This window comes from Hyla sarda, chromosome 6, assembly GCF_029499605.1.
Source record: "Hyla sarda isolate aHylSar1 chromosome 6, aHylSar1.hap1, whole genome shotgun sequence".
Classification (NCBI taxonomy): Eukaryota; Metazoa; Chordata; class Amphibia; order Anura; family Hylidae; genus Hyla; species Hyla sarda.
Genome location: NC_079194.1, coordinates 124,292,885 through 124,311,587, shown reverse-complemented (window position 1 = coordinate 124,311,587; position 18,703 = coordinate 124,292,885). Strand labels below are relative to the sequence as shown.

The 18,703-nt window shown below is 43.1% G+C and overlaps 1 protein-coding gene across 1 annotated transcript in view; it reads left to right on the top strand.

Moving 5' to 3' along the window:
• Positions 1 to 18,049, top strand: part of XPC (XPC complex subunit, DNA damage recognition and repair factor) — a 76,854-nt gene extending 58,805 nt beyond the window's left edge. The window contains exons 11-16 of the mRNA XM_056524913.1: positions 6,990 to 7,071; positions 7,208 to 7,342; positions 7,753 to 7,922; positions 8,394 to 8,487; positions 9,329 to 9,418; positions 15,638 to 18,049. Coding sequence (XP_056380888.1) covers positions 6,990 to 7,071; positions 7,208 to 7,342; positions 7,753 to 7,922; positions 8,394 to 8,487; positions 9,329 to 9,418; positions 15,638 to 15,844 — 778 coding nt within the window. The 3' untranslated portion in view covers positions 15,845 to 18,049. The remainder of the gene's footprint in view (positions 1 to 6,989; positions 7,072 to 7,207; positions 7,343 to 7,752; positions 7,923 to 8,393; positions 8,488 to 9,328; positions 9,419 to 15,637) is intronic.
• The last annotated feature ends 654 nt before the right edge of the window (positions 18,050 to 18,703 follow it).

The window sequence follows — 18,703 nt, the reverse complement described above, 5'->3', positions numbered from 1 at the left end:
AGATATTTTGTTTAAAACTTGGTTCACATGTTAAAGGGAATGTGTCATCAAATGTGATTTTATAAAAAATCTGCGATCTCTCCAGCGGCACCCCGACGTCATCACTACAGTGCAAACTGGCTCTATGCGTGATGACTGGGCATTGCGGGGGACTGAGAATCATGACGTCACGGCTCGCCTCGCCACGCCCCCTCCCATAGACTTGTATTGAGTGGGCGGGACGTGACGTCACGATACTCCATCCCCTGCATCACCCAGTCATCACACATAGAGCCTTTTTGCTCTTTAGTGATGACTGCGGGGTGCCGCTGCAGCGATCCTTTGGATAGGGGATAAGATGTCTGGGGTGGAGTACCCCTTTTTAAATAATTTTTTCACTTTTTAAAATATTTTTATATTTATATAAGTATGCTTTTATAAAAATTTTCATATTTTGTGACAAGAGACATTTTTAAAATGTCATATCTCGCACTGTTGACCAGCAGAGGGAGCTAACATGAGGAATCTGGTGAAAGCAAGCAACTTGTCTGGTTGCTGCAAATTAGACCTCGCCTGTCTACCTTCCTCCTCTGCCTATGTGCAAAAGGGAAGGGGAGAGGGGGTTTGTAGTTTTTTTCAGTTCCACTATAACCATTTTGTTTGTGCCTGAAGAGTGGCAAAGAACAGACTACTAGATGTCTCTTGATAGGTCACTGCTCCTCAGGGACTTCAAGAAAATGGTGCTGGCTCCCCCTTTCATTTCACCTAGCCTGTGCTATGCACATGTGCAGTATGCAGTCAATGCTTTTCTATGAGACACACAGTCTTAAAGGGGTACTCCACTGGAAAACATTTTATCAACTGGTGCCAGAAAGTTAAACAGTTTTGTAAATTACTTCTATAAAAAAAATCTTAATCCTTCCAGTTCTTATCAGCTGCTGTATCAGTTCTTTTCTTTTTGAATTTCCTTTCTGCCTGACCACAGTGCTCTCTGCTGACACCTCTGTCCATTTTAAGAACTGTCCAGAGCAGGATAGGTTTTCTATGGGGATTTCTCCTACTCTGGACAGTTCCTAAAATGGACAGAGATGTCAGCAGAAAGCACTGTGGTCAGGCAGAAAGGAAATTTAAAAAGTGAAAGAACTTCCTGTGGATCATAACAGCAGCTGATACGTACTGGAATGATTAAGATTTTTTAATACAAGAAATTTACAAATCTGTTTAACTTTCTGGCACCAGTTGATTTAAAAAATTGTTTTCCAGTAGAATACAGTTTAACTGTCTTTTTCCCTATGCCTGCCATAAAGCAACTGGTGTAGGTGTTGTGAAGTGTGAAGTGACACACCACAAAGAGGCTATGGTATTGGCAGCCCCCAGTACACACTTTATTAATAAATAACATTAAAACTACATTGTCCTAAAACTAAATACATATATGAAATGCTTTATTCTAGCAAGATAATTTTATTTTATTAACCAAAAATGGTGACACCTTCCATTTTAATGTCAACTACAGAAATAGGATAGATAAATTAACCCTTACCCCCGCCCCCCATTTGCGAGGGTCAGTGTTTTTGTTTAACCCCTTAAATTTCCCCCCTGGTCCTTATCATTGTATATAGAGCTTCTTTTTTTTTTGTCTATTTCTTTTAATGCAAAAATTTGCTGAAGTTTTTTTGCATTTTTTTTTTGCGCAAAATCTGATAGAATTCTTCGTTGTCGACGAATCCCGTTATCGAATAATCGCCCGATTTGTTGTCCGCGGCAGCAGTGAATGAATGAAACTGACATGTCCCGCATGTAGGCTTCATTCATTCACCGCCGCCGCCCGACATGTCCCTGCTGCTGCTCTACATGTCTATTCTTTGCCGCTCATCTCTGTACCCGACTGAGATGAGCAGCAGAGAATAGACATGTCCCGGCGCTGCGCTAATTGCGCTAGGAGTAGAGCAGCAGCAGGGACATGTCAGGCGGCGGCAGTGAATGGAAGTATCCGGCCAATACTAGCAATTTGCATGGTATCGGGGACTCGTTCAGTGTCCCCGTTCCCAAAACCGATACCTGCTTCTCCCGTCCGCATCACGTCCCATGGAGGAGCATGTGACACTCGTCACTCCACCTCCTCCGCCACGCCCAGCGTAACGCTACGGAGGAAGCAGAGTGACGTGTATGTCACATGCTCCTCCATAGGACGACATGATGCGGACGGGAGAACGGGGCAGAGGACAGCCACAAATCACCAGCCGCAGCGCAGTCCGACTCGGCCGGCGATAGGCTGAGCGGCAGTGTGAAAACGCTTCAGGACACAAAATTCTTCACTACACCGGCACCGAAAACGTCACACTGCCACACAGCCTATCGCCGGCCGAGTCGGACTGCGCTGCGGCTGGTGATTGGCTGATTCATCCGACCACCGGAACCAGGAAGTGGATTGCGGCGGAGACCGGAGCCGGTTACCGGAGGCCCCGGGGGAGCGGAGGAAGGTATGTACATCTTAATTTTTTACTGCCGGCACTATGGGGGACAATTTTTATGGTCTGGAGTTCTCCTTTAACTATTTTGGGACAGTTAGGACTACTACTCCCATCATGGACAGACTCTGCCCATAATGGGAGTTGTAGTCCAGGGGCTGAGGTGCAGATCACACCAGATCATTCTCCAGAGACCCACTACGATCCGCATTAACTGTAAAAGCCAGAGGCACATGCAACTACACTGCACTGCCCGCCGGCTCCTGTATACTGTATCACATTGCATAATCCCCTCCCGGGAGACGGGAGCTCTGATTGGTAAATATCTTTAGACCAATCAGAGCTCCTGTCTCCCGGCTGCGGGGATCATGAATTATGAGCGGTGTATACAGTAGCCGGCAGCCAAGCGCAGTGGAGCCGCATGTTCCGCCGGCTTTTACAGTTAATGAATGTGGGTCTCTGGAGAATGACCCGCTGCAATCTGCACCTCAGCCCCTGGACTACAACTCCCATCATGGATAGAGTCTGTCCCATGATGGGAATAGTTGTAGTACCGCAGCGCTGAGGGGATGGCACTTGCACATCCCCCGGCTGCGGGACTACTAGTCCCATCATGGACAAACTCCGTCCATAATGGGAGTTAGTCCAGGGGCTGAGGTGCAGATCGCAGCAGGTCATTCTCCAGAGTTAACAAACCGGCGGCACATGCGGCTACACTGCGCTGTCCGCAGGCTCCTGTATACATCTCTCATAATTCATAATCGCTGCCGCCGGGAGACCGGAGCTCTGATTGGTGAAAAGCTATTGACCAATCAGAGCTCTCATCTCCCGGGTGGGGATTATGAATTATGAAAGATGTATACAGGAGCCTGGAGCCTGCGGGTAGCGCAGTGTAGCCGCATGTTCTGCCTGCCGGCTTTTACAGTTAATAAATGCAGATCGCAGCGGGTCTCTGGAGAATGACCTGGTGCAATCTGCCCCTCAGCCCCTGGACTATAACTCCCATCATGGATGGAGACTGTCCATGATGGGAGAAGTAGTCCTAAAAGTCCTGCAGCGGGGGATGTGCTCAACACTGTGGTACTACAACTACTCCCATCAAGGGACAGACTCTGCCCCATGATGAGAGTAGTAGTCCAAGGGCAGAGGGACAGATCGAGCTACACAGTCCAGGCCTGACTCTGTTCTCATTATGCGTTTTGTATAATAGGAACAGAGCCTTTCTGGCAGTGTGTTCCCAAACATGGAGACTCCAGCTGTTACTTATCTACAGCCCCCATGATGGGAGTTGTAGTTTAGCAACAATTGGAGGCTCCCCACAGGGGAGAGCGCAAATAATTTACCAACCCATATTTCTTGTTTTTCCTTTCTTCTCATTTCAGATACCTGAATGCAGAGGACTACATCAGATTCGGTGGACTGCGACGATGACCACAGTTTTTTTTTATTATTATTATTTCAATAAAATGGTTAACGAGGGCTGTGGAGGAATGTTTATTTAAATAAAATAAAAAGTTTCAATGTGTTGTGTCTTTTTATAATTGAATTTTCAGGCTTAGTAGTGGAAGCCGTCTCATAGACTAAATCAATCACTATGCCAGGATGCCCCAAAATAAGCTAACGCTAACCTCTAATTATTACCCTGGTAGCTGGTACCAACAGGCCCGGAGCGTCAAAAATGGCGCTCCTGGGCCTAGGTGGTAATAGGCTGGCGTCATTTAGGCTGGGGAGGGCCAGTAACAATGGTCACTGCCCACCCTGGTAACGTCAGGCTGTTGCTGCTTGGTTGGTATCTAGCTGATACTGAAAATAGGGGGAACTCTATGCATTTTTTTTTATTTATTATTTTAAATAAATCGTGTGTGGTTCCCCCATTTTTTTCATTATTGGCCAGATACCAACCAAGCAACAACAGCCTGATGTTACCAGGGTGAGCGAGGACCATTGTTACTGGCCCTCCCCAGCCTAAATAACGCCAGCCTGTTACCGCCTAGGTCCAGGAGCACCATTTTTGACTCTCCGGGCCTGTTGGCACCTTTGTGGCGGTGGGTACCCGGGAGCAATAATTGGGGGTTAGTGCTAGCTGATTTTGGGGCTAACGCTAAGCCCTGGCTTAGTACTGGATTCTGTCTACAAGACGGCTTCCACTACCAAGCCTGAAAATTCAGTAATAAAAAACACAACAAAATGAAAAAAATGTGTTATAAAAAAAAAAACACTCCCCCATAGACCTCATTAACCCTTTTATTGACATGTGAAAAAAACGCTGTTTATCATCGCAATCTGCAGAATCTGACGTAGTCCTCCCCATTCAGGTATCTAAATTGAAAAGAAAAAACAATAAAACTACAACCATTTCTGTGATTTCTACACAGCTTCAAAAAGCTGGTGTGAAATTTTTGATGTAAACTGGACTCTCACCCCTTCGAAAATATCATGTAAAGCAGACTATATATGTGGACACGTGGCACAAAGCTCTTTGAAAATGTGGTCGATACTTTTCGCACCAAAATGTACTTAAAGAATTTTGCACCAAAAAAAAATAAATAAATAAATAGTCTCCCCTTCTGTGTACTTTATAAAGATTTATGATTTTTCTATTGTGCAGAGTTTTGTTCGGCGCACACTGCTGCTCCAGCACTTCTAGTTATGTGAGCAGTGTACAGCGGGAAAATGCTGCAGCTCTGTGAAGTGTGAGGTAGAGAAGGAGTGTACGGTAGAGCGAGGGGGGGGCATTTCTATATTTGCACAAAATGTATCAAAGGAGTGCACAACTTTAGTAAATCTTGAGCAAGAGTGTAAATTAGACAAGAAATGTAAAGGGTTAGATCTGTGTCTACAATAGACACTTAATGATAAATCTCCCCCTAAGCGATTTTCTGTTTTTGCACTTTCGTTTTTTCCGCTTACCTTTTAAAAATCATAACCCTTTCAATTTTGCACCTAAAAATCCATATGATGGCTTATTTTTTGCACCACCAATTCTACTTTGTAATGACCTCAGTCAATTTACCCGAAAATCCACGGCTAAACGGGAAAAAAATATAATTGTGCTACAAAATTGAAGTAAAAACACCATTTTGTAAATTTTGGGAGCTTTTGTTTCTACGCAGTACATTTTTCGGTAAAAATGACACATCTTTATTCTGTAGGTCCATACGATTAAAATCATACCCTACTTATATAGGTTTGATTTTGTCGTACTTTTGGGGAAAAAAAATCATAACTACATGCAGGAAAATTAATACATTTAAAATTGTCCTCTTCTGAACCCTATAACTTTATTTTTCCACTTACAGGGTGGTATGAGGGCTCATGTTTTGCGCCGTGATCTGAAGTTTTAATCGGTACCATTTTTGTTTTTATTGGCATTTTTGATCGCTTTTTATTCCTTTTTTTGTATGGTACAAAAAGTGACCAAAAATATGCTATTTAGGACTTTGGATGCCATTGACCATGCGGTTTAATTTAAAAATATATTTTTATAGTTTGGACATTACGAATTCAGTGATACCACATATGTTTTTTTTTTTATTCTGATAATATATTTGGGAAAAGGGGGGTGATTTAAACTTTTAATAAGGAAGTGGTTAATGTGTGTGTTTTTTTTTTTTTACTTTTTTTTTTTTTTTAGACTGTTAGGAGGAATCATTTGATTCCTCATACAGATCAATGTGGTTCCATAGAACCACACTGATCTGTGTGCTCTGTGCTCGATTATCATTCTGATCACGCTGCGGGGGGGGGGCACGATCCACTCCACTGGACCACCAAGGACGGGATACAGGCACTTTTAGACGCTGCTGTCAGCTTTGACAGCGGCGATCTAGAGGATTTATAGCCGCCCGCAGCGATCGCCGCATGTCTGTTATTAACGCCGGCCCCCAGCTACAAGAGCAACAAGAATCAGCTGGTGGCCAGCCGGTATGACGCGGGCTCTAGTCGGGAGCCCGCGTCATACCACCTTAACGGCACATGAACGAGTATACACGTCCTTTATTGTTAAGGTGTTAATGTCCCATGCAAGTCTATGAGAAATCTATGTTCCAGCATAACTTCCAAATGGCTGAAGATATTTTGATGAAACTTAGTACACGTTACTTATATGTCAAATACAAATGATAATTGACCCTAACCTACCCCCCTACCTGAAGGATGGGGGTTTTGTATTAAGTCCTATGCAAGTATATGGGACTTACAGTACCTTACTCCAAGCTCTGTTCTGCATCTCCTGGTGAGTGTCAGTCCGGTCACACCCATGATTTTCTACCCTTTTTGTGCATTGGTCCGGCTTACAGGTCATGCCCACTTCCACAAAACCATGTCTCCTATTTTCGGCCTACAATCTCTTTATCACAGCTCAGCCCCACCTGAGGATGGGATATGAGGACAAGTACTTCCTCCTATGTTGCTTTTCCTCCCACACAAGGATTAAGTAGAGAAAACCAGGCAAAGCCGGGTACTCAGCTAGTGTTAAGAATAAAGTGACTTTTTTGCACATCTGTTTTTTCCTAAATCACAACTTTTATGTTTCTACAGGTCTTGCGTCCACACACTGCATTCCAGAGATACATGGTTAAAGGAGGCCCGTGTGGTACGGCTCGGGGAGGTGCCTTACAAGGTGATGGAATAGAAAAACACTGTGTGAAAATTAGATTGATGCTGGAGGGAATTTGTTAATGGAGATGGTGATGGAGAAATGTAGAGGACACATTGGTAGTGTCATGTATGTCAGATGCGATCTGTTTCATGCACAGATGGTGAAAGGACAGTCTAACCGAGCGAGGAAAGCCCGTCTGGCAGATCCAGAGAATAAGGACAGCAGTGACCTTGCTCTGTTTGGCCTGTGGCAGACTGAGGAGTATCAGCCGCCCATAGCTGTGGATGGAAAGGTGAGAGCAGATGTCAGTGCTGGTGAACTACACTTTAAATAGATTTTTACTACGTGGCATATATACAGATATAATAATCCACCATCCCACATACCCAGAAGACTAAGCTAAGCAAATACTTACAACATTTTCAGATATCTTTCAACTTTACTATAATCCAGAATGTTTGCTATCAGTCCCTGTTGATGCAGGATTAAAAGAATTTTCAAATATATATTGTCTAGCCACAGAGAAACAATGTGCATTACTAACAATCTCCCTCAAATACCTGCTGTGCACTTGTGGAAACATGGAAGACATGGTACACTTCACGTAGTGTCACGATTACTTTTAGGAGTGCACAACTGTTTCCTGGTCTATAGAAAGCATACAGCCCATGTTAATCACCAGATTCTCTGTTTGATCTGCAGGTACCACGCAATGAGTTTGGCAACGTCTACCTGTTTAAGCCCAATATGCTGCCCATTGGCTGCTGCCATTTACAAGTCACTAACCTTAACCGTGTAGCCAGGAAGCTGGACATCGACTGCGCCAGTGCCATTACTGGCTTTGACTTTCACTGTGGCTACTCACATCCTGTGTAAGGCTCATTCCTCTGACATAACATTTGGGGTTTGTACCTAATTTATCCAGTGTGCGTAGTCTGCAAACCTGAAATATGGAGCAATTTTCTTTTACTGTTTACAAAATGTCTGCTTGCTATCAGTGAATAGAGAAAGTGTTTACATCCAGAGACAAACCACTCTGTTCATGTCAATCTGACCCTCCAATAGTCATGACATAAGAGCTCTTATACATTGTAGTGTGCCATCCATCTATGTAAGCACCACAATATCACATCTGAATGTAAACTACTAATGTTCCTATTCATTGACAACAAGCAGAGATCTTAAAGGGGAATACCATTTCTTTAAAAGTTCTTTCCAGCCCCCTCTGGCCTGTTTGTGACTGCTGGAGGTGGTCGGAAAGCCAAAAACAACTCACTGGAAGTAAGCTGAGGCTTATAGATGTAAAATTCCTTTCCCCTTACTGTCTTTTTCTTCTCAACCAGGACGGATGGTTATATTGTATGTGAAGAATATAAAGACATCCTGTTGGCTGCCTGGGAAAATGAACAGGTGGAGATAGAGCGCAAGCAAAAAGAGGTAAATGACGCAGTCCATTCACTTGACCTTGGTAGCAGAAAACAATTAAAGGGGTACTCTGCCGCTAGACATACAAAGGACGGCAGGGGTTTGGGCGATGGAGACCCCACGGCACCCAAAGTCATCCAGTGCACGGAGCGAACTCTGCTTCGTGTCAGATGACTGGCGATCACAGCTGCCACGCCCCCTCCATACATGTCTATGGGAGGAGGCGTGACGGCTGTGTACTAGCTGTCACGTCCCCTCCTATAGATATGAATGGAGGGGGCGTGGTGCTTCTGTTACCGTAATGCCGCAGCTCTGGCACGGAGATATGGGGGTGGGGGGTTCCAGCAGCTGAGCCCCCGCGATCAGACATGTTGTTCCCTATCCTTTTGTATAGGGATAACATGTCTAGGGGCCAAAGTACCCCTTTAGGGTGCGTTCCCACCTGGCGTATACGCAGCGTAGTTCATGCTGCGCAAAATTTGCGGCAGCAGCGGGAAATGCGCTGCATATTCCTCGCTCACCATACACACAGGGCTTTCCAGCGGCAGCACTATGTGTGCAGTGAGTTTTGGAGGCGGAGCCGTGCGTCAGTCACGCCAGCACAAAGCCACGCCTCCAAAACTCACTACACACATAGGGCTGCCACCGGAAAGCCCTGTGTGTATGGTGAGCGAGGAATTCCCAGCGTATTTCCAGCTGCTGCTGCAAATTTTGCGCAGCGTGAAATACGCTGCGTATACGCCAAATGGGAATGCACCCTTAAAGAAACTTGGTCAGGTTGTAAAAATAGGGTTTGTTGAAAGATATTGGTCAATGACTGGCTTATAATCAATACTCTTACCATGTGTTGTAGAAGCGAGAAAAACGAGCTCTGGGCAACTGGAAACTGCTGGTGAAAAGCCTGGTGATCAGAGAAAGATTGAAAGCTCGATATGGACAAAAGGTAAGCTGTGAACACATGGTACCAGTCTTCCAAACCTTACCACCTACTAGGAAGAATTCCAACCACCAAAAGTCTTTTTGAATCCTAACTACTGACAAACGAATTTCTTGTGAGGGATTCTTAGAAACCCACTTACACGCTGTAGGTAAAGCACAGTGCATTTTAGGGCTTGCCGTGGAGCAGACCCTACATCTTTTAGACATGATTCATACTCCACCCATTGTACTGTACATGTGAAACATCACAAAATTCAATTTAATATACAGTGTGTGACACCAACCTTTGTCTAATTGTCTCTTTTTGCCGAATGAAATCTGACTCCTGCTCCAGTCCTTTCACTAGGCTTATGATGATTAAGTGCTGGCTATGTACATTGTTTGGATTGTATATCCAAGTTACCTACAAGAATATCTATTCTCACCGATTTCATTGGTGGATATAGGCTGGTGTCACTAGGAAGGACAAAAAGCAAAAGAAGTGTTAGCTCCTCCGCTAACAGTTAATTATTTTTAGCTTAGTTTTCATAGGAGGCGGACTTTCCCTGCTCTCCTGATCTGCTAAATTTATTTTATTTTATGACCCTCACTGTAACTCCACAGAGGTGCAAAGGCTACCTCTTCCTGATGAGGTACCCTACCCCCAGTCTCTCCAATGGCTCGGTATCGCTATACTGCTTCTCCTATGCACCTTTTTTTTCTGCCTTGCACTCTGTCATGTCCCGGCTTCTCTGAGCATCTGCAGTCTGCCACCAGTAATTTAGTCCACAATATCAGCAACGTATCCAGCTTTTGGCACACTTTCTCCTGTGCAACTATTGGTTCTAACCCCGTGTGCCTGCTTTGCCTTCCCCACCACTTCCTCCCAGGCTAGTTTGCTTATAAAAATAGACAAAATTCAAGCTTCTAGGCACTGATCCTGCAGAGTGAAATGGTACGGACACACAATTATTGTCCTAAAATAAAGTTTATTCGCACATCAGCAACGCGTTTCTGGTCCGTAACGGACCCTTCGTCAGGCAAGGTGCATACACAAAGATGGCAAGACAAACAATAAATATCCCCATGGTGTCCTTACAAAGGACACATCAATTAAGAGATTCACAAACCATTTTAGTGTAAAACTTCATTAAAAATAGAAACACATATGTAAAATCACAAAACTTCAAGAGGACTAAATATTCCTATTGTTATATAACATATTGAATAATCCAGAGCTGTAAATTGTGTATTTTGTGATGTATTTTACTGGTTTAATTATCACAGGCTTCTTTTCTTTTAGAGTAAGCTGTGCGATGCCGTAGCAGGCACAGAGGATCGCAGCTGAGGGAAGGTAGCAGTGATGCTTGAGCCGTTACAAAATCCCATTATAGTCTATGGAATTTTTCTGATAGCCGTTTTAACCCGTTATCGCCCGTTATTAATAACGGCCGTTATTTTGTGATGGGCAAATGAATGAGAGAAATGGTGCATGCACTTATTCTCCCGTTACTATCGCCCGTCACAAAATAACTGCCGTTATTAATAATGGGCGATAACGGGTTAAAACTGCTATTAGAAAAATCCCACAGACTAAAATGGGATTTTCTAACGGCCGTTAGTGATTTAGTACCGGCCGTATGACTGCAGATTTCATAATGGGCGTTCATAACGAAACTTGTTTTCCAGTGTGAAAGCAGCCTAAAGCCCACCCACTTAGAACACCGTGACGGCCATGTATCGCTCAGGCATCACTGCTACCTTCCCCCAGCTGCAATCCCCAGCCGCAAATACATCACAAAATACACAATTTACAGCTCTGGATTATTCAATATGTTATATAACAATAGGAATATTTAGTCCTCTTGAAGTTTTGTGATTTTACATATGTGTTCTTTCTATTTTTAATGAAGTTTTACACAAATGGTTTGTAGATCTCTTAATTGACGTGCCCTTTGTAAGGACACCATGAGGATATTGTTTGTCTTGCCATCTTTGTGTATGCACCTTGCCTGACGAAGGGTCCGTTATGGACCAGAAACGCGTCATTTTAGGACAATAATTGTGTGTCCATACCATTTCACTCTGCTGGATCAGTGCCTAGAAGCTTGAATTTTGTCTATTTTTATAAGTATTTTCCCACCGTACCAGCGCTGCTGACACCGGACAAGCCACAGCTGCAGATCCAAGTGACCATCACATTTATACCTGGCGTCCTCTGAAGTGTTGTGCTCTTAGCGCAACCCTACTTGGTGAGTGCAATTCCACTTATCATTTACAGTCATTTATTTGACCTATTACACTAGGGACGCGCATACTTTTAGTTTGGCCACTGTAAGTGTGCCACCTAGCTTTGCTCCTGGATATAAAAGCATGACATTTTGCTGTAGGGGGCCTGCTCTGATTCTCAGTTGCAGGGGTCTCCCTGAAGCAGCCCAGACACTCTGTGTTATTTATTGTTCTATATCGGTATATCTGGCAAAATGGTCCGTTCTACTCCCCAGTATTATTCCACATGTACTTCTCATTGGGAATAGTGTGAGCCAACCTCCCCTTTCCCATCCTTTTTAGAACAAAGTCCAATGGAAACCGGCTGAGGCCATAGTGATATTACCATTCTGGCCTCACAACAGAGCTTGGTTTCCACTAGCATTGCACTTATCAAAGGGAAGATGCTGTGGTCAGACACTCCACTAAGATCTTAACAAGCTTTATTTAACAGTCTGGTGAATGACAGGGAAAACATCAGAAGCATAGGCCTCTCGGAAGATCTTAGAACTACTCTGTGGGCATCCAGAAGACTTTCTGCTATCAAATTATACACTAGAACATGGGACATCTGTAAAGTTTGGCATTTTTCTAATTTCTCTACTGATTCCATTGCTGTCATTCTTCAATTCCTGCAGTCTGGGCTTAATAAGGGCTTAAAGATAGTACTCTAAAATCCCAATTCTCTGCAACAAAAGCTCATTTAATTGGCCTTTTTTGGGGGTCATGTTTGTGTCAAAAGATATTTTTTAAAGGGGTTTTCTTACGAAGCAAAGTTTGTAAAAAGCAGATGTGTATGACGTGTAAGAGTCCAAATGTGCTGTGTTTAAGTAAAGTCACCTCCTTGTACTGTTCTTCTTCCCCAAAGATCTATTCACTTACTGGTTTCCTCTCTGAACTGTGACTCTGCTGTTGCCAGGCAACAGAGCACATGCTTTCCCACAATCCCCCTTACTTACATACACAACTGCCAATACTTTCAGGAGACATCAGTTGCACTGGGCATGTGTGACCACCTTAGTGGGTCGAAACCAAGGGAAGCAGGTTATTAAAACGAATCTCCCTTAGTCTTATGAACCCCCATGTGCCTGCTTCATCATTGTTGTCTTTTGAAAGTGTGTTTTAGAGATGAGCCAAGTCATAGTGATTCGATTCGTCACAAAGTTCCCGGCTCGGCAGTTGCTGACTTTATCCTGCATAAATGAGTTCAGCTTTCAGGTGCTCCGGTGGGCTGGAAAAGGTGGATACAGTCCTAGGAGAGAGTCTCCAGACCACCGGAGCACCTGAAAGCTGAACTAATTTATGCAGGATAAAGTCAATAACTGCCGAGCCGAGACGTTCGTGATGAATCCAATGACTAAGTTCGCTCATCCCTATTGTGTTTTGAAGTCCTTTTCTTTTTTTTTCTTGGTTTTGCTTACGTGTGGCATATTTATTATACTACTGCAGGGTGGTTGATAAATTTGGCTCACATAAGCAAAAGAAAAACTACTTCTGAAGACAATTTTGTATGATTTCTCCTCTTTTCTACAATTTTTTTAAAAGTGCTATCCAAAGGTAGTTTTATTAGCCAGGCCTGGGCTGTTGTAGATTTGCAGTGTTTTGGTGGGGTTTGTGACTTTTTTGTGCGACATTTGCACTTGATAAATCTATTACCACTGCAAAGGGAAAACTGAAATTGAATTTTGCGAGACCATTTGTAGCTTCTTGCTTTGATCAAAATTTCAATTAAAAAGTGGTTGGCGCACATGTGACATTTCATGCACCAAATAGCAAAAAAAAGGTCTGACAGCCCCTTTATTGTCCCCTAGCTACTAACTTGTGTCTGGGCTGCACTTGGGTAGGAACCAGGGGGAGTTATGGTTTCTCTTGATACTGCATTCTTTTGTATACACACCACAGACTCCCCTTGTCCTGGCAGCTGCTCCTCATTTCTCTTATAGTATGATTATCACGGTCATGACAGATCTCTGGCTCATTTCTGGGACCATCTCCTGGGATACTGCCCTACATCTTTTCTGCAATGGAGCAACCTTTGGTTCCTCTATGTACCTTGGCTCTTTCTTTCAGCATTATATCCCTCCTATTTTCCTACTGCATCATCCAGGGGATCCTCTCCTGAAAGTCTTCCCCTACACAAACTGTCTCTCTTGACACCTCATCTGGTAACTTCCTACCTGCTTTATTAAATTATACTCCATTTTCCTTCCACGGGTGCAACCTTATCTCAGTAGTGGTGCTCCTTCCTTGCTTTAAAGGGGTACTCTGGTGAAAACCTTTTTTCTTTTAAAGGGTACCTCTCATCATAAAAAACTTTTGATATATTGTAGATTAATGTATGCAGAATAACTTTACAATTGCATGTTATTAAAAAATATGCATCTTTCTATTTAATTTTCCACTTTGAAGAAATGACCACTAGGGGTCTCCCTACCAGTCCTGGCAGCAAGCATTTCAGACTCATGCTGGAGTCCTAAACACTACGATCTGACAGTCTGCTTTGTTCACAAAGTAGAACACTCAGAGCTGCCAGCCTGCTTTGTTCACAGCCTGTTTGGCTGTGAACAAAGCAGGCTGGCAGCTCTGAGTGTTTAGGACTCCAGCATGAGTCAGAAATGCTTGCTGACAGGACTGATCGGGAAAAATACAATAGAAAGAAGCATATTTTTCATTAACATGCTATTGGAAAGTTATTCAACATTCATTAATCTAAAATATATCAAAAGTTTATTTGATGAGAGGTACCCTTTAAATCAACTGGTGGCAGAAAGTTAAACATATTTGTAAATTACTTCTATTAAAAAATCTTAATCCTTCCAGTACTTATCAGCTGCTGAATGCTACAGAGGAAATTCCTTTCTTTTTGGAACACTGATGACATCACGAGCACAGTGCTCTCTGCTGACATCTCTGTCCATTTTAGCAACCATGCATATCAGATGTATGCTAAGGGCAGCATGGTGGCTCAGTGGTTAGCACTGCTGCCTTGCAGTGCTGGGGACTTGGGTTCAATTCCCACTAAGGACAACAATAAAGACTTATTATTATAATAATGTCAGCAGAGAGAACTGTGCTCGTGATGTCATCAGAGAGCATTCCAAAAAGAAAAGAATTTCCTCTGTAGTATTCAGCAGCTAATAAGTACAGGAAGGATTAAGATTTTTTAATAGAAGTAATTTACAAATATGTTTAACTTTCTACCACCAGTTGATTTAAAAGAAAAAAGGTTTTCACCGGAGTACTCCTTTAATGGTCACATGCCTCTCGAGATGACCTGCAACTCATTGGAGCCGACAGTCTGCCATGATCCTATTCAGGGCTAAAGCCCACACTTTAATTCTGCCAACTCTTAATGCACTCCTTCCTGCTGGCAAAGGGTCTCCCCTTCCTAGGCCAGGGAATGCCCTCTACATGGAGGTCCATGCCTGTCAGTACCGCCTCCTTCATAGCCCTGCCAGCTTTTACGGCTGTTTGTTAGTTAGAATGGCCATCTTCAACCTGATGCATGACAGGAGTTGTCCCGCTTCTGCTCCTCTGTAAGTTCTGTGGGTCTCTTGGCCGCGTGCTTTATCAGTCAGCTACATTAGTAAACGTATGCCACTGCATCATAGTTTGTTTTTTTTCTTCTCCTTTAGTCGTTAAGTTCCGCTGCATATTATTTGTTCCCTACCTCGGAGACTGTTTTGAGACATTCCACAGTCTTTCGTCTTCCCCACTAAAACAGGCAAAAATATGGGATGTTTTTATCTGTAAAATCCATTTCTCACTTTGTTCATTGGGAGGGGACACAGCACCCACCCAGTTACATTCTTTGCTGGCTCTTTATCATCTGGATCTCTGGGTGGACTCCTCTTGTTCTGTCTTTCCTCTTGGTTTTCCTATTTACTTTATTGTTGGCTTCTCCTGCTGCTTGTGTACAAACTGATTATCTCAGTACCTGCAGGAGAGTTATTCTCACTCTGTATTATCTATGCAGGACTATGAACATCCGACCTCTGCTACAGGAGATGGCTTCTCTTCAGATGAGGAGCAACCAACTCCAGAGACTATAGCTCTGGACACTGCTGTATCCTGGCCCCAGAACCGAAAGGCTGAAGAGCAACAGGGAAGAAAAGCAAAGCAGAAAACAAAAAGAGAGAAAAGAGGAGAAGAAAAACACTTATTCCCATTTGAAAAGCTGTAAAAGGTCTAATTATCACTTGTATAACACACTTCTCTGCTTCCTATTAGTGGCTGACATTAAAGGAGCACTCTAGACAAAAACTAAGTAAACAACACAAGTGCCACATTCTCAGGCTCTGTGCTAGGTAGGCATTATTCGGTATCTGTTTTGCCTGGAGTTTTCCTTTTATAGGCTGAATACTAAATACACAAGGAAAAAGTATGAATATTAGAGTAGAACTGTTTATAGGAAAATAAAACTAATCCTTCTGACCCATCTGGTCTGATTTTGTAAAAAAATAAATAAATAAAAGTCAATGTTTTATAAATGAGAAAAGCCAATTTTTATTAAAAGTGCGTTTTATTCCAAACTTAGGCATAAGCTTCAAGTGTTTGTGTTCTCAACTATTCAGCAACCATACAGTATTTCCCCCCTTCCTATCCATATGAGTGAATATTGTTATACATTTGACAGGGCGCAGTTACATTGGCTTAACTTTGGCCACAAAGGCTGCTTCACACTGCATTAAGCACCAGAATAGGCCATAGATATGTTAAGTGAGTTTATAAACCTCTTACTGGATCCAATTAGGGCTGATATATCGCAATTGAATCACGATTTTTGCTAATGTGATAGGCCCTCCTGGCAAAAATTGTTATTACCTGCATTTGAAATTCAAATGTTAAGTCAGTGTCCTTACCAGGGTGCCTCCAGCTGTTGCAAAACTACAACTTTCTGCATGCCTGGACAGACTTTGGCTGTCCGGGCATGCTGGGAGTTGTAGTTTTGCAACAGCTGAAGGCACCCTGGTTGAAAAAAACAAAACACTGTCCTAAGTAATAATAGGGGCGCAGGGGAAACCTAAAACAAAACCCTGTTGCTTACCTAGCCCTGGTCCCCATAGGTCTGCAGCAGATCCTGTTCTATTCTGCATGGTCCCGGCATCTTCTATGGTGCTCCTGACACTGGTTCCAGGACCTTTTCTGCTCAGCCTATCAGCGGTGCCATATGTCAGGCCAGTGATTGGCTGAGCAGGAAGATACTGAAAGTCCCATAAGACATTGGACTGCATTAATTCATGTTTCTCCATCTCCCCAGCACATTAATGTGGGAGATGGGTTGTGGACATGAAATGGGATATGACATGAGGGGACCCTATGTATGACACCAAGTGGTATAGAGCAGGGAGTACTCCCCAAAGTATTACTCTGACGCAAGGTTAAAAAAAAAAAGCCTTGGTTGATTTTCGATGGTTTCTGAAGATAACGATACAATTTTCAAGCCAATGGTCAATCTCTCACCAGAGGAATTGAAGGCTGCTACACCGGCATCTCTGCCTGAAGTTTCTCTAGGTGGAAATGACATAATGTGCATGGGCCATTATTGACCTCTGTCATACTGACGAATCTAGGGCATAGTACATATTCTCCCTGTTGCTTAGGACAGCTGAAGAGGTCAACCAGATGCCAGAATAAAAGTGGACCACTGGATTACACTTCCATGCTTTTGTTAGCAGCTGGAGGATATAGTCTGCACCCTGTGTGTATTGCTTAAACATATTGTCCATCCTTATAGTAACTTTCATAAAGTGGAAGTATATAACAGATTACATTTATAGTAACACCTATTCATGGTTATACTGAAAGCGAAGCGCTGCAGACACTGTTGGATAGATGTTGGGGTATGAAAGCAAACTGTACCTTTCCTGGAGCTAATGGCTTTATAAAGGTTGGTTACCATCATTAGCTCCAGGAAAGGTACATGTTGCTTTAATACCCTAATGCTATTTAATGGTGTCTGCAGCAAATAGAGCTGACAGATTTTTCTATGACAAGGCAGCCTATCCTGTTTCAAGGTCACAATGTGGCCTTAAACTAGTCAGCATGTTGCTTGGTTTTCCTCTAAAGATCTCTGCTTATAGAAGTTAAAGGTGAACCGTCAAAAATCTGTCATGTGATAAAACAAATGCAGGAGATGTTACAGCACAGATATCACAGCTCACTTTGTCCTAGTCGTGTGATTATCACATACATGAAAGGAAAGAGTCTTCTTTTCTGGGGTTAAACAATGTCCCCAGTCAATGACTACAGAGATCTGTGACATTAAGTACACATTAAATGAACTGTTTCAACTGTACAATATACAATGAATAAATAGTCCATGTAGAAAGGAATAGGATGGCACTCGCAAATGGGATGCAAATATAGAAAAATGTATTAACTTACATAGGTCAGGCGGGTACAAAGGTGTGGGAAGGAGCAGACAGGTTGGAACTACGTCCATTTCACGGCCTCCTGCCGCTTCTACTGGTTACGGGAACCAGTAGAAGCGGCAGGAGGCCGTGAAACGGACGTAGTTCCAACCTGTCTGCTCCTTCCCACACCTTTGTACCCGCCTGACCTATGTAAGTTAATACATTTTTCTATATTTGCATCCCATTTGCGAGTGCCATCCTATTCCTTTCTACATGGACTATTACGTTGCCTATCGCTACTAGGATTTGAGCACCGCTCACGGCAGATTGCACTGGGAACCGCACCTGTTATACCTCCAGGAGAGTCAAAATGTGCAGAGGCCGGTAGTGCTATCCCCCACCTCTTTTTTGCTTCATACAATGAATAAAGCTTTGTTTGCTAAACCCACAAATTCCTTTTGCATAAATGGAAAGTTCTGCACCCTTTAAAGGGGTGGAAATTATTATATATTTTTTTTTATCAACTGGTGCCAGAAAGTTAAACAGATTTGTAAATCACTTCTATTAAATCTTAATCCTTTCAGTACTTATTAGCTGCTGAATACTACAGAGGACATTTTATTTTTGAAACACAGAGCTCTCTGCTGACATCATGACCACAGTGCTCTCTGCTGACATCTCTGTCC